The 25370-nt window shown below is 39.1% G+C and overlaps 1 protein-coding gene across 14 annotated transcripts in view; it reads right to left on the bottom strand.

Annotated features, from left to right (window-relative positions):
- Positions 1 to 834: 834 nt before the first annotated feature.
- HDAC9 (histone deacetylase 9) overlaps positions 835 to 25370 on the bottom strand; it is a 454863-nt gene continuing 430327 nt past the window's right edge. For all 14 annotated transcript variants that reach the window (XM_063152662.1, XM_063152693.1, XM_063152671.1 and 11 more), the window contains 3 exons: positions 21566 to 21650; positions 16371 to 16524; positions 835 to 7307 (listed from right to left, as the gene is read on the bottom strand). In XM_063152662.1, coding sequence (XP_063008732.1) covers positions 7268 to 7307; positions 16371 to 16524; positions 21566 to 21650 — 279 coding nt within the window. In that variant the 3' untranslated portion in view covers positions 835 to 7267. The remainder of the gene's footprint in view (positions 7308 to 16370; positions 16525 to 21565; positions 21651 to 25370) is intronic.

Here is a 25370-nt window from a genome sequence, read left to right as displayed (position 1 = left end):
GTGTTTGTAGGTTTGGGGTCCTTTTCCCCAGAAAAGGAAAAGATGTGTTATTCTGAAGAATGAAAAAAAGCTAAAATTATAGGATGCTGTTTCTCTTCACTTGGCTTTAATCCCCTTCTGGAGCAGCCCTGGATACGTGCCAGGAGGTAGGGGTTTCCATGTGCAAACAAAGAGCCTGTGCCTCCCAGCTACCCTCCTCTCTGCTCAGTTTTCACGTTCAGGTGCACTGAGGTCCACACACAGAAGCAATTCAATCTGTGAGCTACTTTTGACAATGTGCAAGTGATCAAAACGTGCTCACGACAAACACACTCCTTCCTCACTCCCCTGCTTTTGGGGGTGCCTTTCCCAAAACAGGTCTGTTCTATGAAGGTAACAGCTCTGAGTTTTACAGCAGCAGCAGGGCTGGAGCAACACTGCGACCCAGAGCATTGCTGCAGTGCTGGGTATTCCCCACCGCCCACAAAGCAGGGCCCTTGCAGCTTTCCAAACAGTGCATGTGCTATTTAAATTGCTTCACTGGGAGGAGAATTATGTGTTCTGCAACGCCTCAGGACAATGAGCCAAAGGAACTATAGAATATGAGCTTGGTGTTAGAGCTGGAGCTCTGCAATGCTCTGCTTTGTGTGTGTTTTAGCCTGCTATGTAACATTACTTTTACATTAACGTTTGTGGTTCCTTTTTTATGCACTCCAGCTTCACCATGCTTCCCCTTTTATATTTTAACAGTCAGAATCCTATGATCCAACCAGGGTGGCATGTTCAAAGCTCCACTTCTTTTTCACACTGATTAAAAAATAAAACAGGCAAAAAAAGCTCCTCAGAGTATTGAACTAGCTTACTTCAAATAGCTTTTATTAACACTAGGACAAGACTATAGCCAAAGAATTATACAAAACACAAAACAAAAGGGATTTTAACAACTTGGTTGAAGAGTATTTCACGCCAATCCAATGCTCATATATCTATAATCAACAAAGTTCTGGAGCACAATATTACTTAACATTACTCATTGGATACTTGCAGATACAAAAATGTATCAGGAATAATAACAATGGTTCCTTTTACTCTTATGGAAATATTATTATCGACCTTTAAAAATGTTGCCCTTTGGGTCAGTCCCACTGATGCTTTATCCTTTAGAATCTGGAAAGACAAATTACAGATAAACTTTCAGAACTCTGAGCAAAAGGACTGGTTTTTATCATGGAAACAGATAGCAACATCAATTTCCTACAGAAAAAATAGACATTTCAGCTGTGTATCCCTAGACCAAAAAGTCAGTCTTGTAAAAACCCATGGCAGTAAGCTTGCTTTGAAAGCCTCAGTTATGACTTCACCAGGTATTGCTTTATGCTTTCCTACTGCATCCTAACTTGGAATATTAAGCCAATCATGAAATTTAAAATAGCAGTTAACTAAGCAGCAAGAGACATGAGTATGAACCTGTTCCCCTAACATATGATATAAACACGCTGAGGAAGCTGGCAGAATAGATCCAGCAGAGTCAATTTTCTTTCAGACAGACTTTCCTAGGAACTTCATATCAGAAAAAATTATGTGAGGGCAAGCTCAGATATTATACCTGGGCTTTTTATACAGTTTTGTGCGGCTGAGTGCAGAGTTTGGGTTCCTCCTCTAGCTGCCTCCCAATTACCCAAAGCCTGTTAGAGGGATTTAAATGGTCTTTGAATCAGGACATCCCATGGCTCTGCTACTGCAAATGTGCCTCTGGCCATGCAAGCATTGGAGAGAAAGGGGAAATGTGTGGAGATCTTGGCACAGAATCCTTCTGACCACACAGCACCAGTGCCACTGCTTGCATGCATCACTTGTCTTTAGACCATCCCCACAGAAGCATGTCTTTGTCACAAATCACAGCCCTTAATAATGGCAGCCCGGCTCACAGAGTGCTAATTGACATCCAAGGAGCAGTATCTTTGATGGTGCAGAACAATTTATATTTTGCTGTAATCTATGCTAACATTCTTAACCACAGAGCATGGCACTGGAGCAGGATGAAGGATTGTGCAGAAGAGGCATAACTGAGAGTTGCTGGAACATCCATCCTTTTTGGTCTTCACTTTCTGTAGTGTGTGATTTACTAGTGATTAGAACTGAGCTAGTAACAAGATCTCATGGGACAAAACCCTTTCGGATCAAGTGAAAAAATGACATTGTTAAAATCAAAATGGGTTTCTTTTGAGGTTAGTGAGGAATGTAAGTTTCACAATTTCTTTTTTTAACAGTCAGCAGACAGCCAGCTAAATAGTACTCTTAAAATACTGCTGCAGTTTGGATCTGTTACAAAAATGAAGCATTTAATTGCTGCAAGAAGTGGCAAAGATAAGCTATTCTCATTCCCACACCAAGGGCAGGGAATCTGTCAGAAAAAAGACTTTTTTCAGATGCTTTTCTATGTGTTACAAGGGTGAATTCAATTACAGGTACAAAAACAAAGCAAGTGACATGACAAAGAAAGATCTTAAATGATAATTTAGGACCTGAACTCCTTCAAATCCAGGGAAAAAAAACAAGTAGCAGAAACTTGATTTAAGAGAGACCCTTTCCTGTGGCAGGTTCCATACAATACATCCCCCCTTCCCAGGTACATATTCTGTTTTACTTCCACATGGAGTCTGTAAAAAAAAAAAAAAGTATAATGGTTCACAAAGCTCTATTGTGACCTTTAAAAATAAAACAACCATGCACTGCTATGCTTCTGGAAAGGCCACTACTGAGGAAAAAATAATTCCCCTATCAGTCATGTTATGAAGCGTCTGCTGGGGGCTGAGAACTTCTTGGGCAAATGCACAGAACACACATCAGCACACATAGTGACTGCTGCTGCTGCTGCTGCTGCTGCTCAGCAGAGAAAATAGCCAAGCCAGGTTCACATCTGCATGAGTTTGGGCATGCTGGTGGGACAGAGGGGAAATTCTTTATTTCCCAAAGAATAGGTGCTTGCTGAGCACCTCCTTGCCCCTGCAAGCTAACAGGAGTTAGTTGTTTTACAGCCATCAGTGCCTTTGGAAAAATTCCCTCTAATTCTTTGTCCCAGACACATTGCCCTGAAAGTGTCCTGCTGTCTGTCTACAAAAATTAGTCTCTACATTCTTGTTCTCTACAGGACCTCTGGTGTTGGCTACAGCAAAACCTTTCTAATATTTCATCTCCGGTTATGACTCTCAGCTTTTCAGAGAGGCTGCACTTAGATAAGACACCAACTAAAATAGACAGAAGCTTGTTTTGCCACTTATATTCAGCCTGTAGCATGTTGTTGACTTTTTTGCAAAGTAAAGGCATAGCCATCTTTATTTGCATAAAATTTTCCTTTTCTTTTATGATATTTATTTAAGATAGCTTAATGATTTTACTTTTTTCAGATTCACTTGGAATTAGTTGCTTCATTTGCACTGAAAGAAAAATTAGGAAGGATAAAAAAAAGGGAATAATTCTGTCATCTTTACACTGGCAAAATTCCCAAAAACTTTGATTACCCACTAGAAATGTTGCCTGAAAAGAGATCATATAATCAAGCTGCAAATTATATTAAAACCAAATGAGCATATACAGAATTCCTCCACAGAGTCCAAAAATGAAGTGCAAAACACTCATGAAGATTTCAGCAGTTCTGAGATTTGCTGTTCATCATTGTTCTTACTCCAGCCCAGATAAGAGCCTTAAGCTGGATAAAAATCATTATTTTCTTGACTCTCCTGAGTCATGTCTCTTTTTAGGTTTCAGTTTGTACTATGAACTGAAGGAGCTAAGAATACAAGAAAAGTACAAGAAAAGCATAGTAATACAAGAAAAGCTTAACTGAGCTTAATACTTTGTTCCTAATGCTAGAGAAGAAAACGAACTTAGGAGCAAGCGTGTTACTGGGAGTTGCTGCTGAGGCGTCTCTCTTTCTGGTGGTTGGTGACTGGTGCAGGGGCAGAGCACAGATTACTTCAGAATTCCCCCACGAGGCAGAGATTTGCTGCCAATGGCAATGGCAGCCTGGGGTGGAGGTGCTGTGGGATGTCCTTCTGCCTGCCTGCAGCCCTTGTACCACCAGGACCAGAGGGTCACCCTGGCTCCGAGTGCTCCCTGCTGCCTCCTCATCTCCACCTTCCCCATGGAATTACACACAGAAACCACCCCCATCCCATCTTGTTTATGCATTTCAGCTCAGTTTTAGATGTAATCTAAGCTCAGACATAGATATTTTGGCAGTCAACTTGAAATATCTGGGACTGAATTTTCAAAGGTGTCAATCTCTCTAGCCTAGTGGGAAAGGTCTGTGGGAGACATGAGACTTTGATGTCTCCTCAAAAATTGGAATTTTTACATTTGAAACACACAATTCATGCATCTTTCTGAAATTCTTGCAATCTGTTGTTGAATCCAGTTAAGACTGGGCAGTTTTTAAGAGTGTCTATGTGAATATTTCCCTGGAACTATGACTAAAATTGCTGGAAGATATTTTAACTCCAGTCCATGGGGAGCTATTGACAGTAATAAAAAATACTGTGAGAAGAAAACAGCAGCAAGTGAAACTGCCCTCTCAGAAAGCCCAGGTCTGCTTTGAAGGAAGTGTTGATATTCACCATAAGCCTCAATCATTTCCCAGAGGGCTGTAAGATGCCTAGGAATGACATAATCAAAAAGCAATGGTGTTCTTGACTTAAAGGGGAAAAGAAAAGCAGGGGCTGATCCATCTCCCATCGAAATCAAAGAGGACTTTGGTGTTGACTTCAGTCAGAGCAGAGTTCTGGACACAATCTGTGTGCAGTTTATTAGCACACTTGTTTATCCGAACGATCCTAACTTCAACCAGCAGCATGTCTAGATATCTGCCTGGGACTACATCTGTACAAATGTATAAGTGTGAGTTTATAGTGTGGTTTAATTCAAATTATTCTGGCATTTTAAAAGCATTTTCAGCTAGAAAGACAGCTTTAGCTGATTTGCACCCCAGAAGACCTACTTTGATTGGAAAAGCTTGTAACTCACATTTCAGGTTGCAATTCATATGCAACTTCATGTAAGCTAAGGACACAAACAGATTTTAGGGTTAATTTCAAAGCGACGTTACTATGCACTCAATTAAAATTTTTCAGCCATGATTTCAAAATGTGAAAAGCTCTACAAATTATCCAACTCATCAGCTACAGCCCTTGGTTTCCTTGAAGGGAATTTTCTTTGAAGACCATAACAAAATCGCAGTAAATGGCAAGTAAGATTGCCATCAGAAGTCTGCTGAAAATGCAGGAGGAACTCCTGATTGCTTTAGTCATGTGAACAACCCCTTCAGAACAGCCCAGAGTCAGGCAAGGTGGCTTACACCAGGAGTTAATTTAGCCTGATGGGACTCTTTGCATTACTAAAACGAGCATGGTTTTCGCTTGTAAATGGGGGGTAGAATTTTATTTCACTTTCTGAGGGTCAGAATTTTATTTCCCTTTCTAAGGGGTATACATTCATTCCAGAGTAAACCTTTCAGAATAAAAGTTTACTTCACATTATAGGAAATGACATCCCTGTTTTTAGATTTCCCTTTTCAAAGCATGCCTCAGATTTCTAACTTGTAGTGGAGAGTTTTGGTATAAGTAATAAAAGTCTTTAAAATTAAAATGCTAATTGTAAACAAACCCAAATGCATGAAAGATATAGTCTGACTGCATAACAAAAGAGAATTATATAATTCTATTTGAGTGAAATCTTTCATCTTTGATTTACAGGTTTGAGTCTGCCTATAACTGAAACCATATTGTTCCATATCTTTCATATCATGGCCTTCCCCAAAATCTTGTTTTAATTAAGGTTCCTTTCAGATTTCAGAATAAAAAGCATGACAGTCTTCACTTATGGCTTTAATATATATCCTTTTCTTTTTTTTCTTTTTTGAATTTGGCAAATATAAAAAAAATGAACATCACTTGCTTTTAAAAGCTGAGCAAGCTATCAAACACTGCAAGCTGAATACTTCCAGGTATCTCCCGGGGTTCATTAGGTGAGAAGGTTGTAAACAAAATAAAAGTTACTGTAGCAGAGTTTTGTTCATTTGAAGTACTCATACATACATGCCCCATCTCTCTCTCTCTGACAGTAAGGCAACACGTGTAACAGTTTAAGCGTTCATTTTCAGCTAAAGGCACAACTCTATGTTACGTTCTCAAACATGGAATTAAACAGCTAAAGTCACATTGCAGGGAGATCTTGCTGCACTTCGGGGATCTAAAATAAAGCCTAAACCCTTTGAAGCTTCTTAAGCAACATCAGTTCTCTTGGTGCAGGACTACATAAAAGAATCAGTTGGTATTCACAACACGACCTGTAAAAAACACTCCCACACAACCTCCACAGAAACACCTGAGCTTCAAATGAGCTGCACGCAGTTACTGAAGGTCGCTGCTTTGGAGTCAGAACGCAGAAACGTTTCAGAACAAACCAAAAACACGTTTGAAAAACTATCCATACTTGATCTCTGCTGCACATATGGTGAGCGCTACTGTCAACTACAGAGGGTACAGCACTTTTTCTTAAAGGCAAAAGATCATTTTAGAGAATCAAAAATGTGTTTTTGTGATAGAAAAGATTACATGAAATGGGGAGGGATGGCCAGGAATAGGGAAGAGAAAATAAAGCACCACCAAGCACAGTACTTCAGGGGATTTATAGTACAATAAGAAGTGCTTTCCCTTTAGCTAAAATCTCTCATCATAATTTAAACGCTTTTCACTTATTCAGCTAAGAATTCATTACAGGAGGTTAAAAAATGGCACATAAAATAAGGGTGGGGGTTTTTTCTTCATTACACGGAGCAAAGAAAACAAATTCTATTAACAATTTAACACAGTATGAAAAAAAATTATCCAGTAAAAAGTGTCAGAAAGTGATTCACGGAGTTCACAGAGTATGTTGCTGGCTGTTGCATTTCTCATATCTATAATCTATCATGTAGAATTTTGCAATACTCTATTTCACAATTTGTGTTGGTGAGTGGGTCAAACAGCATTAAAAAAGCATGCTCTGGGCTCTCTCTCCCAAGTCCCTTTTTCTGTAACTCTAGAATTGTGGCGGTTACATTTAAGGAATCTTTCAGGCTCTTTCAAGTCCATCCAAAGAACAAGTGAAGCTGCTACTCTGAGTTTTGTGCCCAGTGTTTATGTTCCATCTGATCTGTGCCACCCAAGAAGCAGACAAGACATGTCTGAGGGTGCTTTGGGGGATACACAATGATGTCACCCACAGGAAATATCAGGGAGGACTTGGCACTTCACAAGGCTGGCTCTTCTTCCATGGGCTCACCAGCAGCTCTGTAAAAATAAACAGGCAATCAGAATTCGGCACAAGAGTACACAATGACATTGTAGATTTCCATGCATAATCAAAGCTGATTTTTCAGCTCTCTCAGATGTTTATTTGTGTTATTCAGCTATCCATAAATAGAGTTTCTTTCCTAGGAAGTATAAACAAATGTCAAGTGGAAAAACATTTTAGATCCAAGCAATCACCGAAAATGTTCCTGTTTATATTAAAATATGTCAGAATATTTTATAACATTTTGTCCAGAAATGTACATGCTTTGTGTCAACAGAATCAAAAAATTTAATGAAAAAAATAGCTGTGATAGTTATATTTTACAAGCTTTTGGAGCTAAAAATACCTGCATTTATTTTTTTCAGGCGCACGCCACTAAAGCAAAATTGTTCACTAGTAGCCAAGTAGCGCTCCCTCTGAGGTTCTTCTCCAGTCCCCTAGTTTCTGTTTTGTATTTTCATAAACACATTGCCTGTCTGTCTGCAACTTTGGAGACTAAATCCTGAACCTGATCAGCAGATTGCTATCAAAGAAAAAGGATCTAATAATTATATAAAATCAGATTATATCTATCTTTTATATGGAAAAATATAAATCAGATATAATCTCTGGGGAATTATCACCTTAGGCAAGATGAACTCTCTAAGACAACCAATAAGAAAATGATGAGGACACATATGCTGAGATGATGTCAAGTCTTGCAATTCCTCGTATCTGACAAGCTACTGCAACTGAGGAATATGATGGCAATTACAAAATGGGAAGCTTCTGAGATCATGGAGAGACTTCACTATTGAAGGGCAAATAATTTGGACAGAAACCGATTTTCATCTCAGTCTGTCAGCCTTAAGAACTACTCTAAAATAGTAACTTCAAGCAATTTTGAAATCAGGGGAAAAAAGTAAATGTAAAATAATAAATGAGATGTTTACCAGTTAATTCTTGTAAGCCAGTGTAATAACTGCTTCAGTGAAACAGTCCTAAAAAAATCAAATTTATGAGATCTCATGGAAAAAAAAATAAGGCGGGCTTGCTTGGGCTTTGATAGTTCATTCAGCAAGGAAGCCAGAGAATTTTAAATTAATCTGGAATTTATTAAAGCTTTTCCCAATGCAAATATGAGGAAGTATGTCTTTAAATTATTTTTATATCGGTTATTCCTTTCTGATTTGGAATGATCACTGATAGTATGTTGAAAAATATGTGAGGTGAATGACATGTGGAAAAGATGATCTTTTTCAGACTAATCACTTTCCAAAGGGTATAAACTCTAAAAGATGATTAATCAATGAATCTCAAATCTTCAGTTCTTCACCACATGGTGGAGGATGTTTCCTATGTACCGTAACCACTGGGGCTCCCCCCTTCCTGAGCAGTGAGGTGAAGCCCCTTGCACTCCCCCTTTTCCCCCTTTCCTTTGTTCTGCTTGCAGCAGAGAGCGCACAGAGGCAGCCAGGGTGAGATGGAGCCCTGCCTGCTGCTCAGGGGCTCAGGTGCAATAAAAAAATCACACTCCAGGTGAGGAATACGTAGGGTGTGTTGCTGTTGTGTTGACCACACACTTCCACTCTCTCCAGCCATTTGGGCGAGATCTGAAAGCCCTCTGGCACAACAGAGAGGGTCAATAAGCCCTAGTTAAACATTCAGAACCTTATGGCTCTGTCTGGAAAGAAGATAATTTGGAAGCAGATGACAGCTCAGTTTTTAGGTTTTGAAAATGAGAAACAATATGTGTCAATAGATTTCAGGTGGTGATTGGCAGATCGGGAAGGAGTACAGCTCTGGAAAACCTTTAGAAGTGAGGTTAGGGGTTTGGACAATTCATAAGAACCTAGGGAAGCAGTGCATTCAACAGTCTGTTCACATGTGTTTGACTTCTGGGACTGACATTCTCATGAACATAGTACAATTGAGGATCTTATATGGAACTTCTTTCACTGGGAAATTTTTCACTGACAAAGATGCTCCTGAGGACCGGGAGTAGCCCTCACTGATCTTGAATGTTATATTCTAATATATTCCAGTATATTCCAGCAACAGGCCAAAATTCTTCACCAGCCAGAACATAAGCAGTGATAATAATTTTTACATATAAGGGCCAGATGAAAGGTCCTTTTTAGGAAAGGGAGATAAAATTAGAATGACATGGCAATCTAGATCTTTTCTTGCAGTGTAGGTACTCTCACAGTCTTCTTCAGTCTCCTTTGGAAGACTTATGTGTACGCTTTAACTTCATTAGTATTAGTGTCAGAGAAGTTACTGGATTTATCCAATGGCTTATCATTAAAAACATTTGTTTTTATGAGATAACGCTCAGGCCTCAGGCTAGAGTTTTGTGTGAGAGTCAGTACTGTTTTGGGGCCAAAGGACAGAGAGAAAAACACTGTAAATCCCTTAGCACTGAGCAGAGAATCAATATATACCCATTCTGACAAAACCAAAAGTTGTCAAAAGAAAAATCGAGGGGGCAGAGTCTGACAGGCAAAATTTGTGTTACTTCAGCTTTGTCACTGTGAGTTACATCAGTTCAGTCAGTCCTCCTGTAGCTGACAGGAAGTTGGCATAAAACCGTAAAACAGGCAGGACCCCCATCCCACACTGTATGCTCAGAGCAGTTCCTCGAGATGCAGATGTGAGCTCAGGTCTGATATAAACCAAATCCATGCAGCCAGCAAATTCAGAAAGACACCAATTGAGATTGCAATGATTATAGAACCACAACTGTGATTTTTCCCTAAGGTTGCACTGTGGCTCCTTTAAACCACGAGTTCCTAGGAGCTGAGCCCTCCTGCATTCACTTTGCTTTGGTGTGCTGTGAAGAGTGCTCATCTCTAGCTCCCTATATGTAGAATTCCAACAATGGCAGAATGAAATAATCTCTTTGTAATTAATGCTAAGCAAAATGCCGCAAAATAAATAGACGAGGCAAAAATTTTACCATATGGGTAAAATCTGGCAAAACATGTGACATCTTACATATTGTACTGTGGCAATTAAGAATAAATATTATTTACAAGAAAAATATTAAAAATAATTGATATCTACAATTTTTTTTAAAAAGTAGTATTGAAGAACGTAGATAAACTCTGTACATCACTCAAAAAAGAAAATGTTTCTCTTACTTTCTTTTTCAAATGAGCATTACAGAAAGTTCTCTTAACTAAATTGTCACACACAAAAAAATAAAAATTCAAGGTATGTTTCCAAGGTAGAAACTGAACAAAAGATATATTTTTCTGGCCTGGTATGGCTATTTTATGCCATAATCTGTTCCTAATTTAACTCAGCTGTCTCAGGGAAGATCGTTGTAATTGAAAAGTGATCCTCTGGTAGCAAAGAGCTGGGGAAAAAGAGATACATTTCTATATCATGAAGGCGATTTGGGGAGTGTCTAAAGAGGTTAGTTATATAAGACATTCTGAGTAAGTATATATCCTAGTAAAAATGGACTTAGTATGGATCAAAGAGAAAGGAACTAAAAGTAAAAAGCCATCCTAGTTTAAGAGCAGAATAAGGTAACTACATATATACCCTCAAAAGAGGAAGTAATGTCCAAACAAGGTAAATGAAATAAAATATAAACTCTGGCAAGTTAAATGTAAACCCTCAATGAAGCAAACTAAAGGAAAGTCTGAAAAGCAACATATTAAAAGCATAAAAGCTAATAATAAAAAGATCTTTCAAAATACATCAGAGGAAATGATCAAAGGATAAAAGGAGCATCAAGGAAGGTAGACCACAAAAGTAAAATGAACTATTTATATCTGGGTTCACTAGAGATGTGTCAGTGAGATTTTATTACTTGCAGATGAACTATCCTAAACTGAATCAGTGCTAGAACAAACTGATACACCAAACATTGCCAAATTTCTAAGAGCAGATGATATTTGTCTGCTAAGTTCCAGGGAAATATGATTAGGATGTTGTTAAAGAAACAGTTATTGAGCATTTTCTGCAGCTTAACTCAGCAAGAGGTAGAGAAGGCAAGAAAAGCAATTCCCCTTTTGGAAACCACAGGAGGTACAGTAAGCCTGTATGGCAAAATTGAAAGCAGCTACAATCAGTGATGGAATTAGTAGGCATTCAGGCAACAGTCATTTGGGTAAGAGTTAGGTCTTAACACTTATAAAGATGGAAATCCTTTCAAATTTATTAAAAGTTTCTGAAGGAAATTAGGGAAGAGGAGATCAAGTGATTTTCCTCTGCAAAGAAGGTCTTCCAACAATTTTATCCAAGTGCTTAGAAGAACCTTGGTTGTTGAAAGAAGGTCCTTTCACAGACTGACAATACAAAAAAAGCAGGAATCACAGAATAATATTGGTGAATTTTCACCATGGAGGAATTCTCCAGAGCATCTCAAAAAGACTAGGCAGACTACAAGTAGATTCAGGTGATAATGTTTGCTGACGACACCAAACTGCCAATACTACTCAGCTCCAAGGCCCATAGCAGCATTTCTGTATGGAGGAGAAGACACAACAGAAGCACAGAATACGCAAAAGAGGGAGGACAGCTTTAACTGCTTTAACAGTGATGGCTATGACTGAGAGCTTGGAGTTAATGGTAGAGGAGCAGAAAGCCATAGAAACAAAACATCCCCAGTATTAGCTACTGTGTAAATTCACAATGTGCCCTGGAGTCCTGCATGCAGCTTTTACTCCATCTCAAAGAAACTACAAAAAGCACAGAGAGGAGCAAAAAGGTAAGAAATTATTTCCATACCAGCAGGAATACAGAGTCTTGAGAAGCTCAAGCCTTTAAAACCAGATATGGGTCAAAGATTATGAGTAAGAAAGGTGGTTTTCTCTCTCACAATCCAAGACTAGGGGTTTCCCAATGATTTTATTGGTCAATAAGTAAAAGCAGTGTGATGCCTGATGAGGCTGTGGGGTTCACTACCCAAGTGCTTACCCAGACATATAAGCTGGTTCAAAAAGGTTTTGAAAAGTTTATGCCTGTGTATGCATCCTCAAGGCTTTTACACAGGATGGTCAGATAGAGCAGTTAAGATCTATCAACTCACCAGGGCAAGGCTGGCTCTCAGCCTCCTCTACTCCTGGTTCTCTTCCTAATGAACATCCATCAAAGGATGGATGGACGAGAAGGTGAGCAAGATGAGGGTGTAGGCTGGCCTGGGAAAGCTGTTCTGCAGCTCCTGAGCCTGGAGGGGATTGTAAACCCTGTGGGGCACGGCCAGGCATGCGCTGTGTACTCAGCACAGCTGAGGTAGACATCCAAACAGTGAAACGGCAAGTGAAGCTTTATGAGTTGACAAATATGGCAAGTGACCCTAAATGGTAGCTAGCTGTACCCCATGATTCAACCATTTGCTCTAGTATGTAATATAATGCAATTTGACTGAAACTGCAACTGGTAGCTCTGTAACACTAAGAATAAAAATTATACTTTGTTTTCATTTCCATTTGAGTAAAATCTATGCTCAGCTGAACCAGAGCCATAAATTCAAATTCTGATAAATGTCATCTCAAGATTTACTGCTTCCTGTAAAAATAGTAAGTGCAAAAGATCTCTCTCCACACCCTTTTCTTTTTCCATTTTAAGAAGAAACATACAGAAGCTCCAAGGTATCAGGGACAGCAGCGTACTGAATATTTCACAGCACACTTTCTGAAACAGATGTCTGGCTAAAGCAAAATTCTAATCAGCTAAATCTGTATCTCACATAGGGAATAAACAGTTATCAACACACAAAAGTTCTGGTAGTTAGAAATGTTTTATAGGGCATGCCTGTTCCTCTAATTGCATCTCTATTTAAATCCCTGTTAGCACCATACATGTTTCCTATCCTATCCACAAACTCTTTTTTCTATATCTGTACTCTTCCAACATCTATAATCAAGACTCAATTGGACCTTAGGATGCAGAGTTATGCTTTGGTAAAATAAAACACCAAAAGAATAGCAGCTTTACACGTTTTTCTTCATTTACCCTGCCAGAGAAAATCAAGTAAAAAAATAATCGGCACTGTCACTTGAAGAAAAGAAAGAAAGAGAGAAGAAAGAAATAAAAATACTTTATATGGGCCTTAGCCAGGAGCATTTTATCCATCAGTGGTAAATGAGTCAGATATGAGTTGGCCAGGAAAAGAAATGCTTTGCCCAAAATCTGAGTTTAAAGTGAGTCATCTCACTCCAACACCAATATATCCTCCAACATAACTGGCCAGAGTTTCCCGCAAAGAAACTCTTGCTGCTGCTCTTCATCTGGAGGCCTGACCATCCAGAGCTGAAGTCGACAGGATCTCTGCCATCGAATCAGTGAAACAGGCCTGGAGTTGCGGGCCAGAACTATCGGCCTGGCTGACGGTGGTGGGAATTCAGAGGAAGCAAACTGACTCCTGGTGTAAGGAAGGAACCTTTCAGGCTGCCCTGTCAGCCACAGGGCTTCCTGCTCTGCTCCCACCCTACCTGCCACAAGCAACTTTCCCAAATGAGCACTCGATGCAAAAGCTTGCAACAGGTCTTAAGAAGGTGACCCCATCTACACCAGTAGGAGCAAGGGAACACCTCCTAATGGAGCTTGAGACCCCCCGACTCCTCACATCCCTGCTGCTCGGTTTGCTGTAGGAAGTGTCTGGAGAAGGTGCATCGCATACATGGTCCTTTATTACAACAAACATTAAAAAAACGTGACAAAGCAGAGCTGAACTTGTCTCTACATTACTGCTGTTTGTGTTGGTATGTACCTATGAAATAGATGGTGTGCTTATGTGAAATGAAGTAAATTATACAGAAACAAAGCATGCAATGTCACAGGCTCACTCCCTGGACATTCCATGATGGATTTTCATTCACACTCAGAGAGCAGGCAGGTCCTCTCAGGTTTCCTCACAGCTGAGGATTCAGGAGGATCACTTTTGATTCCATATTGTTCCTTACATTCATCAGGAAGAAAACAAAGATAATGATGCTCAAAAGCCTCAGAAAACCTAACTATCAATTTTGGTCCAGTGGGACAGCATTTTTCTTGTCCTGTCACCTCTCTAATGGCAACTTGGGTTCATGTGACTTCTTTGAGGGTTACAAGTGCAGAAAGAGATTTCAGGACACATGAGTGCATAGGCTTTTTTTTTTTGTGCTGTTGACAAATTTTTGCAGCACCACAGAAGATATTCCAAACGAAGTCATTTTTCCACAAAACAATTCATCACAATGGATTCATCCCTACAAGAGTCCAGAACTGATGAAGTGTAATGAATCTGGCAGCCACACGAATTCCACTTGTGCACATTTCAGTACATCCATTTTCTGCCAGGTTTCTCAGCGCTGCCCTGAAATTGTTTTCAGAATGGGTGGAAACTGTCACAGGTTATCAGTTGGTAGGTAATAAGTACAGTAATTAAGTGCAGTATTAGTCAAAGGGTTATTTTGTTCAAATCATGTAGGAGTAGCAGTTGCTCTTGATAGTTTTGAGTGGAGGCACATAACAAATAAATTTTTTAGTTATTCTCAGCAATGTAAAAATACACAAAATTAACCATGCCCTTTTCCAGACAATTTATAGCTTTAATTTGCTTCACTGCATTATTTCCAATACTTTAACTAAAATTATTTATATTTCAGAGCTATGCACACACAAGTGGGAATTTTCTGTCCCTAGCTAGCAGAAGTGTCTTGTAACTGTCAGAAACTTATATGAGAAACTACATTATTCCTTAGTTGAGCACTGATTACCACAGTCACAAATCTAAAATACATCTTGTGTTCATCATGGACTGTTCTCTAAGCGTTTATAAAGTTGTCTGCAATAATCCTACAACAAGAATAGCCATGGCATATTAAATATAATTACAATTGGAAAGGTAATTATGAAAATACTGTGAACTTTACTAGCTAGCTCCACTCACTGTGTGTCCCTTTGAGCCATGCCTCAATTCTTTGACAGATGAGTGTTGCCACTGTTGTGAGGGATGCTCATTGCCAAACACATCCACAGCTTTGAGCACTGCACTATTCCCCTGGGTGCCTATCAGTTCAGTTCTGATTAAAAGACGCAACACAGGAGGGAAGAACTGAAGCAACTAAGAAGCAGTCACAATGTAGGAGCCATGGATCTTTCTGGCTCCACTCCCACCACTGCTGTCCCAACCCACAGTTCCCTCCTTTCTCTACTGTTGTTCCACAGCCTGATGATCTGATGAGTCTCCTTATAAGGCTTTTTTCATCTTTCCTCCCCCCTCCCCTATTTTCTGTGTATGATGGAACCCAAGTAGTTCCACTACATTTTGTGTCTTTCTCTACTGGTGAAGACCAGGAATATTTTTCCTTAGAAGAAAAAAAATAGGAAACTCCAAAAACTTCTCCAGTGGCTTTTCTGATTATAGATGACACAATATTCGGTGGCTACTGTGTTATTTTCACGTGTAATTGGCACAACACATAATAGCATTTACTGCATCATTTTCTTAATTTACAACTTGAAAGCAATTTTCATTAATGTAAAAAGCAGATGACAAGCTGGAAAAATCTGCACTCTCATTCTTTGCTGGTGTACTATCATCTTAGTACATAGAAAATGTTGGCCCTAATCCTGGTCAGGATAGCTTTAAGTTTTATACTGGCACTGTTCACATTTCTTCTAGGAAAGTAACTTCTAATGCTTGTCTAATATCACTCATTAGTGATTTAAGTCTATTGTTACTAAATTTATTGACTGTTTGTTGAACGCCTTCCTAGAAAATTAAAAGAGATTTTAAAAGCTTCTAATGAGAAGAATATGGTTGATTACACTTGACCATGTCTATTTACTTCATATGGATATTGCAGTTTTTATGAAGTAGCAAGAAGTAGACATGGGAAGAAAACAAGGTTCTTGTTATAATCATGAACTTTAGTACAGAAATAGAGATACCAAACCCAAAAAACTGTTAATATCTCTGCTTCCAGTGGCTAAGTGAGAGAACTGAAATCCAGGGATGAAAAACTCCAGGTATGTCAATTAGCAAATAATTTTGAAACAACCCTTAGTCCTGGTTTCTTCTTCATTTTACTTGGCTGGAGTGAAAGCCTTTGTTGTCTGTAATAATTTCATGCACTTACCTGCTGCCTTCCTGAGGAACACACTGTTCAACATCCACTGAAAGAGAGGCCATAGCTGATACTGTTTCTGTCTCCTCCCTCTCTTGCTTCTGAGACTCAGCCAGAGCACAATCCACTGGCACAGAGTATGGCTCCACTGACTTCCAGTACTTGCCTAAGGAAAACACACATAATAATTTATGGGAATTTTAGCTAGCATGGTGGTACAAGAACAGTAATCACTTAGTTCAACACTGAGTGATTATAGTTTAAAATCTCTGTGGTGTAAGCAGTACAGTTGAAATTTCAGACTGCAGTGAAGAGGTCTATTTCTGAACCTAAGAATGCCAAGTTGGAAAGTGCTTTCATTCCAAGAGCTGTGTCACACCCTTCCTCAGAAGGTAATAAACTGGAGGAGTAACACACAGACTAATGAACACATTGTCAGGAAGGCTATTGGCTTTATCGACACAAGGTGATGGGAGTTCAGAGCAGGGTTAATAAGTAGAAGTTCTGATATGGCACACAGTTGATGCAGAGACAGCAAAATGTAAAAAATGTACATTGTTGTACAAAGTGCTCACACAGCACTGTCTTGAAAAGGAAAGAAGTCAGAAATGCCAGCTCAGACTGAAGTGGTGTTGCCAGAACAATCAGGTTTGTTAGTCCTGGATGTTCTTTCTCCTCCAACCTCAGGGCGTATACTAGAACAATAATTTAGTTAAAACTTTCATATATGAACTGGCTGTTGCTGGAAAGCTGCCAGCTGTCATAAGGGATAGAGCTTTCTGGTCTGCTATGTAAAAATACAGCAGTGGAATAAAAGCATTAGTATTTTCAGATTTCTGCCTGCAACAGAAGAAACTCGTCAAGCAATGCAAAGAATAATGGCAGGTGACTCATCCTAAACACAAAATGATCTGCTATTAAGAAGTAGCAGCACGGCTTTTAAGAAACTGTTTGATTATTGGAAACCACATGAATAAGTACGAATTTACATACATATTTCTTAACAGTCCAGTAAAACACTGAGCACTCACTAATTGCCAGGTGGATGACACCTGGGGATTAGGAGCTTTGGGAAGCCTGGGAGCTCTGGACCAGAGCTTACTCAGTGTTTAGCAAGAAGCTTTCAGCAGCTGCTGCAGAGGTTGGATCAGGGTACTTATCTGAGAATTAGACAGAGGGTTTCAACAGCTGTGAAAGAGAGGGGATCAAGCAGGGGACCTTTCCAAGGACTAAAAGGAGAATTTTGGCAGCTGGGCAGCAGGCTGAGCTGAGGTGCTTATCCAGAGGGTAGCTGGAGGCTTTGACAGCTGGGAGGCCAGGCCAGCAGTGGTGCTCCCTGTGCTGCAGAAAGGCTGCTAAAAACTCCCTCTTTGGTAACACAGCTCTCAACACAGTTTCAGGCTTTTGGAAGGATGAACTTTTCCCTCCAGTGAGAAAGCAGCTGTCAATAAAGTCTGAAAATGTCTTTATTCAAAAACATCATTGCAAGATGAAAGCCCAAGTCAATCTTCAAGAACAACAAGTGAGCATGGCCAGAGTGTTTCTTTGAACTCTAATAGTGTGCACGTTTGAGTAGTTAGCAGAATCTTTAAATAACAGGGACCTTCTGGGGATAAAATATAAAGTGTATTAAGTATCCTACAAAGTTGAGATTAAGTGTTAGGAGGTTGGCTTTGCTCCAAAAACATGAAAGACAGAGCTAAAAAGTTATGTACATAACAGTAGGCTCAATGATTGGAGCCTGGCAAATTTTATAAAAACAAGACAAAAATATTCTCTATTATTACTGTGCTCAGAGACCATATTCTCTATTCATTAAAAAATACACTAAAAACAAACAAAAAAGTTATATGAGCATTCCACAGTGTTCTCACAGATCCTACGTACAAAAGTCAGTCTTTGCAATATACACCCAATTCAAACCCTATAATTTATGAGCTAAATGTTCACAGAGTGGGTGGGGCTTTTGTTGCAGAAACAGATGTGCAAGAAAATCAAATCTGTTGGCATGGGAATAATACCCCCTCTTGCCTATAAAAGAAATGAACCCATGTTCACTGCTGGAGTTTTCAAGGGCTTTTATTCATAAAATAAAATATTAGTACCCAGCTACCACTGTGTTGCTCTCCTGCAGCAACAATAAAACAGCATCAGTGAGGATTGCTACATCACATTCGTTCATTCACACACACAGGCTTGCACACCAGCTGCCCCCTGAATCCTGACTTTCTTGTAACATTAAAACTCAGGGCCAATTCAAGCATATTAGTGGGCTCTCTGCACCCATTTAACTGCCCTTGACTCCCAAGCGATTGGTGGTGCTCTTTGTTTCCCCTCACTGAGAGCTGTGTTATGAGAGGGTCTGCAGTCACAGAGGGAGCAGAGTCAGGCCAGGAGGCAGGTGGCAGCCCATATACTGCAGTGGAGGGTCCTGGAGAAAGGAACTACCTGGCAGAGTGTTTGTGGTTTGTGGGGGAAATGTTTAAGCAGTCACAATTAGAAATAGCATCCAGGTAGCAGCAGGTACCTCATGAAAAGAGGGCTCTGTGATGCTCTGTGGAAAAACAATGATAGGTTTTTCCTTAAAATCAGAAAAATGTAAACTCTTCTGCTTGGGTAAGCAGATAAACTTTGCAAGCTTCTTTTTATCCAGGACAACATTTATTTGCTGCATGTAAAACATACAGGCCTTGAATGCATGTTTGGCCAAAAGACTTGCAGGCAAAGAGTTATGGAATAGGGAGCCAATCACAGCACACAGCTGCCAAGGAGCTTTGTTAGGAGCTGTGAATTGACAATTAAAAGAAGTCAAAAAGTATTGGCCTCAAATCACTCCAATCTCTGAAAATGCCATTTCTACTGTGCTCTGCTGGAATGTGAAATTCTACCAGCGCCGTTACAGTCATTGAGGAGAATTTCGTGGAGCTCAAGGGAAAGAATGAAGCATACTGTTGGTTTCATTCATACAAAACCTGAGCAATCATAGATTGCAAGGAAAAAACAATCAAGCCAAAACAGTCTTTTAGGTATGCTTTGGCTTTCAGCATGAAAATGTGCTTAAGCCTTCCTCAAAGATTTGATTGAGCACTGACTCAATAAATTGGAAATAATAAGAGGGAATGTTTCTGTCACTCCTATAGGCATTTGTAATTGCCTTTCAAAGATTTGAATATGCTGTACTGTGGCTTACTTGAAAAACAATGTTTGGGGTTGGAATTCTGCTAAAACAGAATTGTTTAGCAATAGCCTGTTACATGTGTGTGGAAATGACTAATTCCAAACTTGTTACATTTTCGGAGGAGTTTTGTCAATACAAAACATTTCTAGAAATTCTATTCTAGTTAGAAAAAAAGTTGTCTCAGTTTCTAAGTATTGTAGCTTCAAGGTTTTGCAAAAAAAGCACACAGGAGGGGCTTATTTGGTATAAAATGTTGATAATATTAATTGTGAAATTAATTGTGTTGGACCATAGAAATCCAAACCAAATATCCAAAGGCAATGCCATGATCCAAACAAACCAAGCTTTCTCAGTACCTCGTGAGGTGCTACTCAACAGACTAATGCTCTCCAGCCTGCCTAAGGCTCTAAAATGTTGGACAGGTACTTGCTTCTCTTAGATCTAAATATACATCACAAAGCTGCACTGAACTTCCTCAGGACTCCTTTCTGTCATCAAAGCATATTCCTTCCAAATACTTGGACTCTCTCCAGACAAAATGAGGTAAATGTAACTTTTTAGGTAGCTGCAAGAAAAGGCAGAATGTTGTATTTAAATGAGTCTAAACCCTGAGCAGCCTGACCAAAGTTTCAGAACAGCCCACTGGACTGCATGACTGCACCAGTTCAGCTGAAACCTAATTGTGTTAAAATTGAGTCATTCTGCAGAGCTCTGGACTATGTTCTCAGATTTACACTGTATCTTTCTTCCTAAATCCACTTCTCTCTCAACAGCCATCAATTGTGTGTATTCCTACTCTTCTGTTTGTCTCTCAATTCACCCTTTTTTTTGTTTCAGATCCATTTTCCATTACATTCACATTTTATTTCAAACAGAATTGCATCTCTTTTCCTTGTGTCTGTGGTCTGCGTGTGGCATTTTGCCCTTATTATCATTTGCAAATCTGTTCTATCTTGCACAGTACACAAATCTCCTTAACCTGCTGACTCCTTCCAGATCATTAACAGATTATTAACAGGGAATTTTAACTCATGAGCTACCCAGAGACATACCCCTCAGCACAAGGACTTATTGGAACACATTACATACAGCTGATTTAATTAGAGCTTTTCCATATTTAGGTGTCTACTGGATGTGCATGAATTATATACCTACAATGCTTTTTCTTTGTCACCTTGCAACTAAAATCACATGGAGAAGTACTGCATGAGCAGTGAATTGGACATGGTGTCCCTTTTAAAAATTGCATTTATTTTACATAGATGAATCCCAGCTAGTTGCGGTTCATCTCAAATGAAGGAAAACATTTGTTATTCATTTGTTATTCTAAAGGAGCCAGCAAACAGTAGAAGTCAGGAAGCTCCCACTGGCTCAGTAAAATGGCAGAGACAAGAAGATTAGAGAATTTAGGGATATATGCACAGTTGGACTGAAGCAATCAATGGCAGAAAGTTCTTCAGTGAGCAAATGCTCTAAAGCATCTGGGTAGTTAAAGGTTGGGGTCAAAGCCCACAAGTGAAACAATAATGTTTCTCTGTTTCAGAAACAATAAAATAATGTATTTTTTAGCACTTTTCCATAGATCAGTGCCCAATTGGAGCTTTTTAGCTTTATCTTAAGCTCATGTGAATCTCTAAGTGAGTACCGTGTAAAGGGCTGCAAAAACAGAATCTGACAAACTATTCGTTAGAGCTCTAATTTACCTGTCTGTTCCTGTCCCTCATTCACAAACATCTATTTCATCCAAACTGCTTTGGAATGAAAAGATTTGGGAACTTTCAGGAATCAGAAATGTTCAAATTATTTTAATGGGTTACTTTAAAAATATGTGGCAGAAACAAAGAGATGCTGAAGAAATAAAAAAAAAAGCATATATATATAGTACATAAATATTAGACGCAGCATGTCAATTTATACACAAAACATTTTCCCACTCTTTTCTCTGAAACAATAATGTCTATGACATTAATTATTAATAAAAAAATAACCCCAAGCCCACTAACCCACCAATTCAAACTGAGAAACATACTTTGTATTTCAGTGGTCTTTTTTAAAGAAGCTATTGCATTCATATTGGGGATTTGGTGCACAATATCTTCCGGGAGAGGCTCCAGCTGAAAGAACAGAATAGAATAATATAAATATTCAATAAGCCACAGGGACATAAAACAAACTGAAATGATCTAATCCTCAGGAAAAGCTCAGCCCAAGAACTGGTTAATATGTTGCTGGTATCAGTTCTAAATGTATAGTCATGATTTTGTTTTCTGTTTTCCAGCCATGTAATTGAATTCCAAGGGGCTTTTCTATTGGCTGCAAGACTAATCTATGGAGTCTCTGAAGCAGGTGCATGTCTGTGTATTATTCATTAAAAAATGCTAGTTATTTGTGTAATTTTTGTAGGTTCCTCACAAACCAAATTCCAGTGTGTCTGTATATGCAGCTGGGCACTCCAAACAAAACTTTGGTGAAGCTACCCTGGAACCAAAGTTTGCACTCTATTATCTTATTTTTCTGGTGTTATTTCATCTAACCATCTTTCACATTTTAAGGTTTATAGGGGAAAACTATAAAACACAGCTGCTTTTACTAGCTTAACATTAATTTCAAATAAAGTAGTAAATAAAAAAAATGGTCATGCAGTTTAGAAGTAAATTTCCCTAAGTAAGTTTTTTACAGAATTAGCTGCATTTTAATTTCCTAGTTTTAATTGTATATTCTTTGAGTAGGACAGCACTAGCTGAAAGAAGTGTTCAGTTTACTGCATAGTTATTTTTGCCCTGCACTGGATAAATATAAAAAATAAACTGTATTTTGAATGTCACCTACATCTGTTTTTTTGTCCATCCTCCACACATTTTCTCCTAGGAAAAAAATTAAAAATTGTTTGGGCTAAATACTTCTCCTTGCACTGTAATAACTATATTCTCCTTGAACTGTCCTAAGAGTCCTGAAACTCTTCTGCTTCCCCATGTAAACTGCCATGGCTTGGTGCGCAGGCTTGCATCCTGAGGAGTAGCAACTGTGCCAAGGTGGACAACAAAGAGCAATATCAATACCAATCTCTTCTCTCCAAAGCTAAGGAAGTTCAGCCATCGTTGACAGGAGACATCTGTACTGCAGACAAAACTCCTTTCTCAAGTGTGCCTGGGTCTATTTTGAGCTAGGTCAAGTGAAGCCCACCCAAGGAGCTTCCTTTGCAAAGTTAATAGTTCAGTAGCCATCATATACTGTCCTCCAGGTTGCTACCGCTGCATGGCTACTCACCAGCTAGATAAAATCAACTTTGATCCAAGCACACACAGTGGGAAGTAACTGCAGTGTGGATACTCCCTCAGTGGTGCTATTTTAAGCAAGCTCAGCTACAAATCCCAAAACTTCTGGGATCCTGCCACTACAATCAGCAGTGAATGCCTGTCAGCAATAAAGACATTGCAAATATCACCAGTCCTTTGGAGTCTTGGTAACTATAATGAATAGGGCTGTTCATGTCATTATTTCCTTAGAAGCCCATATGGGATTGCAGCTGGAAGATTTTCTTCTGGCTAGAAACAATAGCACTATATTTTGTTCTCACATAGCATAAATCAGTCCATTCTGCTCAGTGATCAAGCATGCAGAGAAGTGCTGGTTGAACCTGACTGGGTCCCAGTGCTACTTGGTTAACAAAGTGCAAAGAAAGATTGCTTCTGTCTAGTATGTAATGTGGATTAGCACAAAGACAGCAATTACAATACAAATAATATTTCAGATACTTTAGCAATCCTTGAACCACATCGACTTTATTATCTTCATAGGTGGCTCTATTTGGTAACTGGTGCCTGGGAGGAAACTGTATTTATGAAAATGCCAACCAACAGATCAAGCTTTTAGAACCTGTAAATAATCCATATAATAACCTTAATAATCCATACCTTGACTTATGCAGATAAATAGCATTTGCTTTATCACTAGTCATTTTCTGTTTTAAATAATCTATCATTTGGCCAGGAAGAATACAAAACCCCGAAGTTCTCTTTGGTCATACTGGGTGCAGGAACACATAAGGGGCAGCAAAAAATAGTTTAAGGTTCTGTTTCATCCATTTCCGAATTCCTAAGGCTTTGATGACCAATTCAATTCCCTGAAACAGAACAAAATAGCTCCAGGCCATAGCAGTAGGAATAATAGTAAAAGGTATGGAATTGCCAGACTGCAATATGTGAGAACCGTGTCTTGGTTTTCCCTTTGAGCATAAGATTCTTTAGGTAGACCTTTTGTACTAATCACATGCAAACGCTTTGTACTAATTATTAAGATGGGAACAAATGATGTAGAGACAGTTAGAGGAGATTTTCTATTAAAAGATGGGTATTTTGTCGCCCTCCTTAAAGCTGGATTCTTGCAAGAGCTAAAATCCAAAAGGTTTGATTTTCCTAATAAATCAAAACGACCTCTTTATTAATCAGTATAGAAATTTTCTTAAAATAAGTAGGCTACATTTGAATATCTAGACATATCTCCTATTCATAGGTGAATATTTAGAAATGGCACATGTGTTTTTAAAAATCAGAATAAGCTGATGAATCCTTAAAAAATGAAAAAGGGTGAAACATCCAACATCTATCCCAATCATTACTCCATCTGTTAGCACTACTAACAGTTTTGTAGGTGACGTGAATATAACGGGCATGTTTGATCATTTCCTTAACTCTTTTTTCCACAAAACTTTCATTTCATATTCCAAGCTTGGCTGAGGCAGGCTCCTAAGCCTTTCTGTCTCCTCATCCTTAAGTACAGCCCAACAGACCTTGGACTTTCTTTCATATCAGAGAAATTTTATCAAGCTCCATGAGTGAATTAATTACATCATTTATCCTGCATAGCCCAAAATGAAGTTCCATTACAAAATCACTGCAGAAATAAAGCCAGTGGGTTATGGCAGCTATTTCTATACCCTTTGAAATGAGACTGCCTGCATTCAAAAGGAGGATTCTTTTGGCAGCTATCCACTGGTAGCATACAACTGTTTACATAGAGGTGTCTCTGGAAAATATCAAGTTAGACCCAATACTGAACAAAAGAAACTACTCTACACCTGGCATATATGGCATCATCACCTTCCCTCCTACACTTACTGGCATTCAGATCATGAAGGCTATTAAATCTGGAGGCTAACAGAAAAGCAGCTGAAAAGAGCACTGGAAAAACACCATCAGGAAAGAAATCTTTCAGAGAAGAACAGCTCAAGTCTGCAGAAATAACCAAACCACTGGAGAGACAGTTTGGACCAGACACAAAGGGTCACATTTTCAAAGCTTTTACATGGCTGAATCAGGCTTTTGTGTCCAAAGCAGAAGATTAATGTAGAAACTGAGTCCACAAAATCATTTTCAAAATAGGAAAAACAATGTAAATGGGCAAAAAATCACTTGGTATGCCAAAATTTGCCAGAGGCATATCAACAAATGTTTGAAGAAGGAATTAATGATGGAAATTTCATATGCCCAGAAAGGGATCTTAATTGATCCTTGGGAATGTGGTGAGAATCTGAAACTACAGCAGTCTGTATTGAGCTGAAAATTCTAGAAATATCCATGTTGTCTTTAGCACTGTCATGCTTTAAAGTACCAAGATTATCTTCACTGAAGAATGTTGCAGAGCACAGTTAGAGATTACTGACAAGGGAGGCAAGTGTAAGCAGAAGGCACGGAGCATGAAGAGCCTGCCAGAAGCAGAGGAAGGGGAGGAGGCAGACCGGCTCCTCAGGGATGCCAGGGCTGCAGGGGGAAGAATCACAAACCTCCTTTCTTGGTTCTACCATGCAAAAAACCTGTCAACATAAGGACTGAACT

This window comes from Melospiza melodia, chromosome 1, assembly GCF_035770615.1.
Source record: "Melospiza melodia melodia isolate bMelMel2 chromosome 1, bMelMel2.pri, whole genome shotgun sequence".
In the NCBI taxonomy this organism is placed as follows: Eukaryota; Metazoa; Chordata; class Aves; order Passeriformes; family Passerellidae; genus Melospiza; species Melospiza melodia.
The sequence above is the reverse complement of the archived record's forward strand: the minus strand, read 5'-3'. Positions and strand labels throughout refer to the sequence as shown.